Source organism: Galleria mellonella, unplaced genomic scaffold, assembly GCF_026898425.1.
Source record: "Galleria mellonella isolate WM207_F2 unplaced genomic scaffold, CSIRO_AGI_GalMel_v1 utg173, whole genome shotgun sequence".
Lineage (NCBI taxonomy): Eukaryota > Metazoa > Arthropoda > Insecta > Lepidoptera > Pyralidae > Galleria > Galleria mellonella.
The window spans coordinates 3,726,590-3,740,961 of NW_026442016.1; the positions used below are offsets into that span (position 1 = coordinate 3,726,590).

At 29.3% G+C, this 14,372-nt stretch overlaps 1 protein-coding gene across 1 annotated transcript; it reads right to left on the reverse strand.

Annotated features, from left to right (window-relative positions):
• Positions 1-10,035: 10,035 nt before the first annotated feature.
• Positions 10,036-13,806, reverse strand: LOC128200321 (uncharacterized). The gene is made up of 2 exons (XM_052893401.1): positions 11,712-13,806; positions 10,036-11,279 (listed from the first exon to the last, which is right to left on the reverse strand). The coding sequence occupies exons 1-2, from the start codon at positions 13,375-13,377 to the stop codon at positions 10,678-10,680; spliced, it is 2,268 nt and encodes a 755-aa protein (XP_052749361.1). The 5' UTR covers positions 13,378-13,806; the 3' UTR covers positions 10,036-10,677.
• Between the last annotated feature and the right edge of the window lie 566 nt (positions 13,807-14,372).

Consider the following 14,372-nt stretch of genomic DNA (forward strand, 5'->3'; position numbering starts at 1 on the left):
TTTCAACTTCAGCACAGTCTTGTGATAGTTTACGTGCAAATGCGACACAGTCGAGAACGTTACCGCTTTAAATGATCTCAATGCAGCTAATAAAAGGGGGTTGCGATACAAGAACTCCTAAACGAGCACATTAAATACCTGTTTGTTATTCAGAATCGTCCCTTTGCCGAAATTCCGACTCCTCATTTTCAACTTCAAACCTTCTTTTCAATTTTCGGAAGTTTAAGATGATTCCGTAGTAAAAAAATATTCCATTTCCGAACTTTCCGGCCAGCACGCTCGTTGCGGGATTTAAAACAACACCGCGCACATCGTCTTTTGCAATCGCTGCCTAAACTTTGGCTTTGAATTTTATAATAAAATTATCCTTGGAGAATATGCTTGGATAAACAAATTGCAATAAAATTCCGTTTATTTGTAGCTCTAATTAATACTTTTTACCAGCTTTATCGCAATTTCACATGTCAAATAATAATTAATAATAATAATTTGGTGTTAATTCTTGCGAATTTTTTATTTAGTTCCTTTCACTAGAATTTTATTAAAGATTAGTAAATATTCTCATGGTGTAGATATAGAAACTTTTATTGTAAACAAAATATAATTGTTGACCTATAAAATGTGGTACAAAAGGCAGATACAATGTCATAAGCACTCTCTATCAGTAAACCTTGGATTGAGGATATGCAGAGATACTAGATTTCTTTTTTACATGACTATTCTATAACTAGTGGTGAATTTTTACCACTCCGACATCAACGTTTTTTGTCGTGAAATTGAAATAGGTGTTTTATTTAATTTAATATACTAGTGTATTGAGTCTCGTTTTGTGAATAGCCTTTTGAATTTGTCACTTTATATTTTAACAATTCATTAAACGACCTACAGCTGGGTACAAAATTTACTTAATAATGGAAAGATTTCAGTCTACTATTCCTATGCTGATCAAGCAAATTCATGTAAATAACTCACTATTGTATTATGCTTTATTCTCTCGTCACTTGGGGTGGAGGTGAACTATTCTTACTCGTACTTATTAATATTATAAATGCGAAAAATTGTATTGATAGCATGATGTTTGTAACTCTTTCAAACATAAACTACTGAATAGATTAGAATGAAACGGGTAGATAATATCTTAATTTAGTACATAGGACTTTTATATACTTATTTACGTGGGTGTGAGTGCGTATGTAGAACGAAGGTGACTTAGAAACTTGAGTTTAGAGAACGACACCTTCTCGGTAAGGTAATTAAGTAAGTACAATACACATATTTTTTGTGGTAATATTTAAATATCACATCATTATTTTTTTTTTTATTATATCTACATTATTTCTTTCTCTTTATTACTTTATTTCCTAATCATTGTTACTATCATTAAAGCCAAGGGGATAAAATATGAGATACTCACTTAAAAGAAAGTTACGTCCACGTGGTCCTTAATATTACAAGGTAATTATTGTTTATATCTAATTGTTTCTTGTTAATTATTTTTGAACAGGTGACTGCTCATATTGATGGGAATATTATATACGTATAAAAATGTACGTATTTATAAAAAAGAAATCTATAAATTAACTAGTACTGATTGTACAAGTTCTACTTAGTTGAAGTAGATGATGCTATATTATATATACAATAGTTTTTATTTATTGTAGTATAAGATACTCCGAGTTTTTAAGTGAGCTATAGAAAGGTTATGCTTGGAGTTTCACTACGTGATAAAATTCGAAATGAGAACACACTTTAAAAATCTAAACTGAATAACATAGTATTGCATCTCCACAAAATATTTTAACTGTGCAGTCAGTCAAGAATTCAATCATAAGTGTACAATAGAAATATTTTCAAATGTATTTTGTGCCAGTATTTCTCTACTAAGTGTGATTTTCATTACAAAATAAGAAAATGTGAATATGAAATTTTAAAAATAATTTATTTGAGAGTATGGCACGTCGAATGCAGTACAAATATGTAATTTCATTTTCTGTTTTCCTTTGTACTTAATATTGTTGTGTTAATAAACGAATATGGGCTCAGTATTTTTCATTATAATTTTTGAACCATCTTAAATAGGTTTTTTCTATACGTTTTGAATGCTTATTCTGGAATTAAAGTTCGTAATTATATAATATTAGATTTTTGCTGTAACTTCATTCTTCGTACACGTGGATCATGAAAGTAAGAAAACCAATGAAAAAGAAACACTTCTAGAAGGTATATCAAGATAAAATATACATCAGATTTTAAATTAGATCTTCAAGAACATAACTGTGAAAACCGCAGCTAATTTGGTATAGCAGGTTTTGTGTGATGCCGGAAAAAATGTAAGACAGGCAGATAAGATTTAAAAAATAAATTGGCATATTATCTATTGGTATAACTGGGTCTCAGTATCAGTCCTTTATATTAGTTTTTCTTAAATATTTACAGTATCACATGTACAGATACCATCTAATTAAAATTTTAATATATATTAGTTTTTTTTTTTTTATTTCTCGAGAGAAGTAAGTGTAAATTCATCATACAAGCGACATAATTATGTAACTCTATTTGTCTTCACGTTAAAAACGTATGAATTATATTCCATCCCAGATTGTACCTTGTTCATAGAAGTTGTTTAGAGAACTGTTTTTAATAGGTTAGCGTTTTATAATATAATAATTTAGATCACCTGTCGCTTATAACATGAAGCTGTGTTACTGGTCGTAATTCGCTTCGCTTTACATCTTATACCTACTCATCTACTGCTTCATTCTAGAACGTTCTCGTCAATACACGAGAACGGTGGTTAGATACCTTTCAAATAGTTTATGCAGCAAGAATAAGATACAACTACAAAATGAACACACATAAAACTCATTCTTATGAGAAATTGTTTAAGGACGAAATTCGGTCTTTAATGTTTAAACTCTTATTTCTAGAATGTGTTGCAATTTACTCGATTTTTTTTTATATGCATTGACGAGAAAATCCTTCTTTTCATCTAAAAATGTTTTTGATGAAAAATCTAAATTGATTAATTTACGAAGTAATAAGACTGAGACGTAACAACATTATAGAATAATATTAGTACAAATGAGTAAAACAAACGAAAATTGAATTTTTCTATGAACGTCTTACGTACGTACAATGATAATAATTCCTCGTACGAAAAATAATTGGCAAATTCCGACGTGTGTCGAGCTATATTTTCTTTCTGGAAATTCTTCGAGCGTTCTTTCCCAAAAATTTATAGGACGTAGGTCCTTCTAACACTCCCGAAAATGTAATAACCTCGCTTTCTCTCTTGGAAATTGTAACATTATATTATGTCGTAATTATTACTTTTTTATGAGCAAGGGTTATTATATTTTAAAGTGGACCTTTTTAGGCTATATAGGAATTTAATTATATAGAAAAATTTATGTATGAAATTTAGGCATTTAGTTATCTCTCTTCGCCTCATAAAGAATCTGGTGAGAAATAATACATCAAATAAAAAAATATAATAACAAACTTAAATTATCAAGAACTGTCTCTTGTTGAAATTATTATTACATTGATATTGAAAATATCAATGTAATAATAATTTCAATAAATCAATATATATACATATATATATATATATATATATATATATATATATATATATATATATATATATATATATATATATATATATATATATATATATACAAACATCAATTTAGACTGTTATGATTGTAGAATAAACTAAAGCAAATGGAGTAGCGTTGCCCTAATCTCATATTTTTTTCAATTTATATGATAATATATTTTTTAAATCCTTTCCCAGTATTCGCTAATATCATTAGAGGGACTCCTGTATAATATTTTGAATTTACCGATTTTCAGCATTCTGAGAATTCATCCAATCAGTGAGCGATATTTTCCTCTATGTTCTCTGTTTTATTAAAAAATGCTGCAATAAATATATCCCGAAATTGCATGGTCCCTACCATACAATTTCTAATCTATGTACACCACTAATGAAAAAACTTTCTAATCCTGCGGATGTCAGTTTGACTTGAAATCGCCCACTTTGCCCACTGGACGCATTAACGCAAAATGCCCCAAACACTTTGGAACATCTTACCTTTTACTGAATCACCGAATTTCGGTCCATGCCAAAAGTTTAATGATATTGTCATTTGCATTTGATTTGACTTTTCTTAATGTATGTTTTTAAAATGATAATTTAACTTTTGCCTAATGTTGTTTATTTCTTAGAATCACATGCCTGTAGGATCGAAGTGACATTCCATTGCTATGGCGACGCCCTCTGTCTATCAGAATTTCTTTGTTATCTTATTTCTGAGCTAAATAAGATATAACCGTGTATAAAGTTGAAATAAATTAATTAAAAGGAACGTCCAGTAACAAACCTGTGGCGAGCATCTAGTTAGAATTGCGAGATAATATTTTAAAGAATTTACATACGTGTCCCAGGTTACATTTTTATTTAGGAACATTACAAAATTGCTAATTATACTGTTGTTGACTATTTTATTGTCTATATTATACATAGTTACAAGTATATTAAATAGCGCTGGGATTGCGGTAGAATGTGAAAGCAAACCCATGTACACTGCACTATGATGAAAGGACGGAACACCGTTAGATCTTAGCCGGTAAGAGTTCGGTACCCACATTTCTCGCTCGAGGGATCGTAGAGAAATTTATCATCATGGAATAGGTTTCTATGACGGCTTTAAAAATACTATCATTTAATAGTATTGCAAATTTCTAGTTATAATTCTGTCTGAACCCTAATGTGAGTAAAACCTTCAAATGATAAGAACGACAAAATATACCTATTTCTTTAAAAGATTACACTTTTCAGAAATTCATTTTTATTGTAACATAGGGAAATCTGTTAATTGACTTGAAAGTTACTAAAAGTTGTAGTTTGTCTAATTTATAATTCCTAAGTGGGGGTGTTAGAAAACTGAGTGTTCATAATACTCACCTTGATACTATAGAAAGAAACAAACGCCAACACTCTCACTGAAAGACTCTCAAAGTTAATACTTAATTATTTGTTAGACTGAGTTTCGTTCAGAATAAACTCTATTATATATTAATATATTGTTAGATACTTTTCTTTAGTTGCAATTATGTAATCAAATATATTTTTTTTTATGGGTGAAAATGGTATGGTAACCCCGCCTGTGCTAACGGGATACGCTGGCGGAGCACCAGTGAAAGGTGATAGATGAGAATGAAAACATTAGCCCATCATGATGAATTCATCAGGATTTAACCATGACAGTTTCCAGGGGGAACCGCGAGGAGGTCGACCTGGTTAGGTATATGACTAGCAATGGGATTCTCAGTCTCCATTACTAACAATCCCTTTCCCCCCAATCAAATATATTACTGTATTTTTTTTTCTTGATATTGTTCAAATTTCAATATACTTTGAAATCGGAGATATTTTGTTAATGGAAAATATAAGCAAAGCTAATAAAATATGAATTTTTACTACTATGCAATAAGAGCGGTCGCTAGTTCAGATTTAATAATTTTACTGGTAAAAACACGATATCCAAAGTGTATTACGTGCGAAATTTTGGCCTCTGGCGTTAGTGAAAAAGTACCAAAATGTCCATTTTTTAAGCAGAACTATTAATATTTGCCCGTTATTGTAGGTGAACAAATTGTAATTATGAAGCGACAGAGACGTCGGTGATAGGACCCACGAAATTAATTACAAACAGACAAATTTTGATTGGATTGCATATAAAATGTTAGCGATATAAATATTAAAAAACACTATTAAAATTTATTAGTGATGTAATCAGTAAATTTATTTGCTTTTGAGGGTAACTAAGTACATAGTTTTTAAATCCACAAGGGTTTTAAAAATTTTTATATAAGTACCGTATTGTATTGCATATTAAGTACCGAATTCTTATCTTATTCGCGTATGGGGTCAGCTAAACTGCTGCACTTCGACCCGTTGGGCCCTTTCGTGCTTTCTCCTGCCTTATACTATCATTTTATAGATTCTGTGTATTATTCTTACGATATCCTATAACTTAAAATATCTAAAATTTCTTGGTTCTAGATAAGTTATTTTCAGTAGACTCATAAGTATATGTTTAAATATCTACCAAATTACTTCCACATCTAGCATAATTACTAAGGGTAGTCTTTTAAATCAAATTATGAATATAATTTATCAACCATATGTAAAATGCGTAAATAATCCTTACATACAATTTGCCAAAGTCAACCGTCCATATTATTATCAAATAAAACAGGATATATACTCGGTTCCTAAACAAATAACCTGAAAATCATGTTCTAGCAAATATATATTGATTGATTACAAAGTAAGTTTCATATTGTTGTAACTAGATTACAAAGGATATGTACGTTACATATTAGGTAGCTAATATTATTAGTACTAAACCGAGTTAGTTTGTGAGAAAAGATAATTTTCAAGCTAACTATACAGTATAATATGTGGAGTAGAGACCACTTTTATTGTTTATAGCTTTAATATTATTTTACTGGACTGAGTGTTATTTTGCAGAATTCTATATCGCTGGTTATTTGATTACAATTATTTTGTTTAATTCCACTACCATTACGCATTAGTATATGTGCGACAGCCAACACTCGAAGATTGACTACTATTATTATTGCCAGAAATTCTACAACCTTTCGTATTAGCCACCAATGTGCGACTGCTGTTTCGCCTGTACGCATGTTTTGCGACACGTGTTTTACTTCTAAACGAGGCATCTTTAGACAAAAATAATAGGTCGCTACTCGAAGCCTAGCGTTAACCATTCGGCACCCAAACTATGAAAGAATCTTCAAGTGTTGGCAATCGCACAGTAGCGAAATTAAACAAAATAAATTCAATATTAACACAATTTTCTATTATTACATTTCGTCTCTCCTTCACGACCTTAGTTGTCTAAAATTTCTTCAAAAATATATTTATATTCAATTGCATTATTTTACGGAACATTTATATCAATGGTTGTCCTAAATAAATATGAAAAATATAGATAAAGAGAGAATTTATTTCATAGTCAATTCACACTAGATAAGTCCAATGAAGGACCTGTTTTACAGTATAAAATATAATATTCTAATTACAAATTTAATATAAACTTTAAGAACGTATAAAGAAACTACGTATATAAAATTAAGTATAAATATTCAGTAGGTGGCATTTCAGTCGAGACAAGATTAATAATTTCTAAAGTTCCAAAGAACATTTAAATAGTTCCAAAGAGTTTAGTTAACCTATTCTCAAAGGTACAAGTGAAGTTTGACGTTAATTAAACCGATCGCCGAGTGTTAAAGTTACCAACAAGTTTGCGACAAGTAACAGAATAGCACGACATTTGCTATTTCGACATAAAGACAAATAATCTTTACTTCCATATTTTATGATATTTCACGTCTTTGATTTTCCTCTTATTCTCAACCAAACAATTCAAAAATCCGTTAATTATGTTACAAATAACAAAGCTCTTTAAATTCTTACTAATAATGTCCTAGAAATTTGTCTATCAATAACTTATTAATCGATAACTAAAATATAATCTACTAGTGTATAGAAAACAGTTCTAGTTCAATAAATTAATACTTTTGAGTATATTATATTACACTATATACTTTATTTTTTACTAGTTATTATCCGCTAATTCACCCGCGTGACCGTAATATGTTGATAGACATATAAAGCTTGCTTATATTTTATCTTCATTTTATATACATATATACCTTATAACGATTGAACCATTAAGGTGTCAAAACATATACCTATACAATACATATGAACAAAGTCACTTTTATATTTATAACATTGGTAAGGAGATAGGATATTTCTTGGTACATTTTGTGAACCTATATCGTCTTTAAAAATTACTTCGACAATAATTGTGTAAATATTTTTGGGTAGAATGCCGCATATCAAATTTAAACTTGTAGCTTTGGTATTAAAGTTAAAAATGGCATGTCTAGTATGTATTCCCGTATTAGTTGCCAATGCCAGCAGGATGGCTCGTTATCGGTTCACGTCCCATTTCGCCCAACACTCTGGCGCATGCTCACTATTGGCTTATCTTAATAGTTTCAGTGGAACGTTACCCCATTTAACATAGAACCAGTGTTTTGAAGATAGTCTCGAGTGCTTTTTAACATACAACGGAGACAATTTGTCATAAATTGTGGCAATTTTTTTTCTGTTTAATATAAAATATACAACGAGAAATTAATGCCATAAATGTCCTTTTAAGAGAATTCATCCAAATCCATTCAATGGCTATAATAAAAGATTTTTCAAAAAATATATGGGTAAAAAAGACACAACTAAATGTTTCTTTAGCAAAAATGTTTACTTTCATTAATCTTAATAATTCATTAAAAATAAAAAATCTTTTAATTACGAATATATACTTTTTCTTTTAATTCTTTTGACTCTTTATTTTCTATTTGACAGAGCATAAGCGTGTGATTTTTTCCTTGTATATATTGTATTTTATGAATACATAAATCACAAAAATACTAAGTTATAAATCGAACTTAAAAAATTTGTAGCATTATTTATTTACAAAATTAAACAATTTATAGATGAAAAAATATATAATTTATTGTAAATAACCATTCTGAGTAGACTATAATACTTTTTTGTTTCATCGATTTGCAGCCTCCGTAATATACAGTGAGAATCAGGAATAGATTCTTAAATATTTTATATAATAATAACTCCGATAATACATAGACAACAGAAACGCAGGTGACTCTACATTATAGTATTTAGAGACAAAAGGTGTTATTGTTACCTCTACAAATAACGAGATTTCCAGAATATTCCTCATTTACTCAAAGGACTCCTTCAAACATTGAAGAAAACAGTTTATTAGGGTAAATAATAAGACGAACGCGTGTTGAGGACGATATTAGCCTCTCTTGAGGGTGCCTTTGTTAGTACAAATTACGAGATTAAGCTCTACTTTATGTTAACAAAGGTGTATATAGTTAGGGTCGACGAGGTGAGCCAGTTTAACCTATAGTAACTTTCAGTGTAAAAGTTTAGGCCAAAAAGAAATTTAAAATACTTGTATTTCTTTTTTTACTATTGTGCGTTTCTCTCAGATGTCAGATTAATTAAAAATATCTTTTAGTTTTCACCAGACTTCATAATCAGCTTTATCTATACTTATGAAATCGTTTTTTCTAACTAATTATTAACGCATAGACAAAACTATTATGTCTAGAAAGCTATTAAGCTAAAATATGAAATAAGATTTATTTTATAACCTAAGCACCTGCTAAAGGATTTTCGAAATTTTAAATTTAAAGGAGAAACACGACACTACACTTGCAAAGTCACATCTAATAGCTAATAATGTATATTTATATATAAGGAATAGGTATTTGAAGTATTTTTTTATTAACATTATACTTTTGAATTGTAATATTTTGTTGTAGTATAAATTAAATAATATATAATTAAATTATATAAAATACGCACGGCTGATCTATCTATATACTGATTCTTTATAACACGTTTAATCTCAATCGATTTTATTATTACAATTTAGAAAAGCAAACGTGAAGGTGGAAAATATTTTTTTCTGTAGATAGGTACAACACTATACATGTACATTACAATTCAACAACATATCATAAAATACGAGCTCACTGTAATGCCTCTAATACCATTGAAGCATTACCGTTTCTGAGGTCTTAGATGTTTTGCCTTCGTACTCTGTTATTTCAATATCCTATCTTTCAAACCTAATATAAATTTGTTTAAACCCAATTAAAATTTAAAAATAATTATCCATTAATATGATTTATAGGTAAACAGTTTTAAACATTCCATTCAATAAATATTTGTCAGTATTGAGTGATGGATAGGATAAATGCGTAATCGTAGCCTGAATAAGTGAAAGGAGATCCCATGCGTATATTTGGTTCGTATGATTGATGGACTGAACATACACATAATGACAGGCTACACGCATACAACATATCTCGAACTTTCTAGATAACATGAATAGAATAGAATAGAATAGAAATCATTTATTCAAATAAACTTACATTGAAGCACTTTTGAAAAGTCATTACATTTTTTTTAATTTACCGCTCGTTCGGAAAGCTGTCTCATCACAAGAAGAACGAGCAAGAAACTTGCGTGATGCTCTTTTAAATAATTTTATTATTATTTTACATTTTTAAGTTTAATTGTGTGAATACAAACCACCAATTAGCACTAATTCAATTAAATACTCAAAAAGAAAAAAAAAATTGAATACATAACCAACTGGTTAAACAATTAATAAGAGGAAATCAGTCATAGTGATTAGAGCAGACCAGTCCCTACAAGCAGCACCCGTTCACGAGTATGACGGATGAGCCAGCCATCACTGCGCTCGACCATATTTTAGGGAGCCCAATGACCCGGCCCACCACGCCGCCACAAGTCTGGACATTTTAGTGAGCATGACTACTCAAAACACTAGACCACGTCAAAGCTACTCACAATTGCCATCTGATAGTTATAGTATTCACATTTTACATAAGAATGCATGCGGCAATTAATACAAAAAACCGTTACGCTTTCATATTTCTAAAATTAATCAATTAAATCAAGAAAGCAATGAGAAAATAAAATTATAACGTTGTATGCTAATAAACTAATTATTTACTTGATATGTTGTCATCTATGAATTCGTCTATCCTGTAATAGGCTTTCTTACATAAAAATTGTTTAATATAAGATTTGAATTGCCTCTCTGTCAGATTTAATGCAGATTCCGGCAGTTTATTATAAAATCTTATGCAATTACCATAGAATGAATTACTGATTTTGTGCAGACGGCATTTAGGTAAAATAAGCTTATTTATATTGCGTAAGTTTCTACTTGTACAGTCTTTGAGTTTTTTAAAACTCGCTAAGTTCTTCCGTGTATACATAATATTTTCATAAATGTATTGTGAAGTAACTGTGAGGATATTTGAGTCTTTAAAGCACTGACGTAATGACTCTCTTGAACCCATACCATAAATAGAACGTATGGCTCTCTTTTGTAAAACAAATATAGTATTTATATCGGCTGCTTTACCCCACAGCAGTATGCCATAAGACATTATGCTATGGAAATAACTAAAATATACAAGTTTAGCCGTCGCCACGTCTGTTAATTGCCTAATTCTTCTAATTGCATATGCAGCAGAACTGAGTCTACTGGCCAATTTTGAAATATGGGGCCCCCATTGTAATTTCGAGTCCACTGTTATACCTAAAAAAACTGTATCATTAACAAAATTTACTATTTCGTCATTAAGCAATAACTGTGTATTTATTAGTCTTACATTAGGAAGTGTAAATTTTATACACTTTGTTTTGCTGGAATTTAATAATAGGTTATTACATGTAAACCAATTTAATATTGCAGACATAGCATAATTTACATCGTCTAATTGATTACTTTGACGTCCAATTTTAAACACTAACGAAGTATCATCCGCAAACAGCACTATATCTGCAATTTTCTCTACCATAAAGGGAAGGTCATTTATGTAGATTAAAAAGAGAAAGGGGCCTAAGATTGACCCTTGTGGAACGCCCATCTTAATATTAGCTCCCTTAGATTTTACACCGTCAATATCTACAGTTTGAACCCTATCCTCTAAATAAGTTCTCATTAATTTTAGATCATTATCTCTTATACCATAATGTTCGAGCTTGTACAAAAGCGTTTTATGATCCACACAATCAAATGCCTTTGATAGGTCACAAAAAACTCCGAGTGCATCCTGTGACCTCTCCCAAGATTCGAAAATATGTGTCATTAGCGCAACACCTGCGTCAGTGGTAGACTTGCCGGCGGTGAAACCATATTGCTGACTGTGAAGCAGTCCGTTAACCCTGAAGTGATGTAACATTTGATTTAACATTATCTTTTCAAACACCTTACTTAGAACTGGCAAAATAGATATAGGTCTATAGTTCCCTGGCTCAAATTTATCTCCTGATTTAAATAGTGGGATTAATTTGCTAAATTTCATTAAATGTGGAAAAACGCCATTATTAATACATTTATTAAAAATAGTGGCTAGATATGGAGCAACAATATCTATGAAAGAACTAACTACTTTTACAGATATGCCCCAAAGGTCTTCCGTATTTTTTAAATTTAGCTGTTTGAATATTTTTATGATATGAAAGGGGCTAACATGTGAAAATTTAAATCTTAAAGAACAACAACCGATATTAGTCTCTAGTAATTTTTTTGCTCGAGATTGAGATGAGTCCAGAGAAGATGTAATATCAATCGGAATATTAGCAAAAAAATCTTCAAAAATATTAACTACATCTTTTGTTGTTGTTATTAATTTATTATCATAATTTAATGTAAATTGATTACAGGCTATTTTAGATCTTCCAGTTTCTTTATTTATAATGCTCCAGATGGTTTTAATTTTGTCAGAAGACTGCTTAATTTGTTTATTAAAATAATTAGACTTAGCCATAATACAAACTTTTTTAAAAATTTTAGAATAATTTTTTACATAAGTGGTGAATTTGTCATCAAATCGATATTTTTTTTGATCGTATAAATCAAACAAAATATTTCTACTTTTAAGTATTCCTACTGTTGCCCATTCCGTGAATTTAGATTTAACATGAACTTCTTTTTTCTTGAAAAATTGTTCATATTCTCCGGATAAAATATTAATTAGCTTGGTGTAAAGATAATCAGGATTATTACTAGATTGTAACAGCAAATCCAATTTATTTTTAATCGCGCTTTTGTATTTATTAATATTGTAAACGTTTATTTGTCTTTTTGATTTTTTATTATTGTTGACTTTATTGATTTGACTGCTAAACTTAACAACTTGACCACAGTGATCTGAAGGAAGTTTATTTATTATGAATTTTTCTGTATACTCGCAGTTACAAAAAACATTGTCAAGACAAGTAGCAGACGTGGCAGTTACACGAGTGGGTTCATGAAAGACATGACATAAATCAAATGACTGAAATAAACTAATAATTTTTGTACATGTGGGTGTGTTACAAAGAATATCAACGTTAAAATCTCCACATACAATAATTTTTTTAATACTATTAAATACTTTTTTTAAAATATCCTCCATCACCCCTTCAAAAACATTGTAATCACTATTAGGAGGCCTGTACACACATATAAGGATATAATTTTCTAGTTCTATACAAGATAATTCTATACAACACTCAATAGAAAGTCTAACAATGTCAGCACGTTCCTTTACTTTAATATTATTTCTTGCAATTATCATAGACCCGCCTCTGTTAACTGACTTTCTATTGAAGCAGCTGACAACGTTATAATTATTTAAATTGAACATCATATTGCTTTCTTTAAGCCAATGTTCTGTGAAACAGACAATATCAATATTATACTTTTCTAAAAATAATTGTATAATTAACTCGCTGCCGGGAAAACTTTGTATGTTCTGATGAACAATTATTAATTCTGATTGCTTTCCCTTTGTCTTTGTGAGCAGTTTAAATCTGCAGTCATAGTACTTATGTCACAAATATTAATAGAATTATCTGTTATGTCAGCATTTTTATGTTTAAGTTTACCATGTAAACTGTTCATGTAGTCAATATTATAAGCCACTAAAGTGGCTATTTTATTTTTAGATGATTTAGAAAGATACATTGTATCTTTTGTCAAATAAAAATCACTAATAAAACTATTAGTATCAAAAAATGTCAAAATGTCACTATGACGACATGTCAATGTATGTAATAAGTTATTCAGGTAATGTACCTTACTGTTAATTTTTTCATGGTCATTTCAACATGGTCCATCATATCCATTATTTATTTATTTATTTTAATGCAATCGTGTACATAATATAAAAATGTTACAATGTTCTTATGAAAAATAAGTATATGAATCCTGCTCGGAATAACAAAATTTAATCGATAGATAACTAATATACATGAATTAATGTAATTTTAGATGATAGATTATACCTATTTAATTATTTTTACAAATAATTGCTCGTTTTTTTATAGATTTTTCATGCAATAATTTAATTTTACATAGAATAAATTGATAAAATATTGAAATATCATATTAATCATACAAAAATGAATTTAAGTTAGTCTAGTTATTTAGATATATTTATATCTCTATATAAAATATATAATATGTAAAACTAAAATTTTAATTTGAAGTTACAGTGAAATATCATTCTAATGATTAGGATGAACTAAATTTATAAACAAAATTATTACGTAACGTAAGAACTAATAATACTAAATTCAATTCAATTCTTAATTACATTTTGTTAAATTATCATTTTAAATATTAAAAACAAATTTAGAATAT

Coding starts and splice junctions, on each gene's coding strand:
- LOC128200321 (XM_052893401.1), bottom strand. CDS start 13,377: ATGATGTTCAATTTAAATAATTATAACGTTGTCAGCTGCTTCAATAGA. Junction 11,280..11,711: donor GTACAAGCTCGAACATTATG/GTATAAGAGATA, acceptor CAGTTTTTTTAG/GTATAACAGTGGACTCGAAA.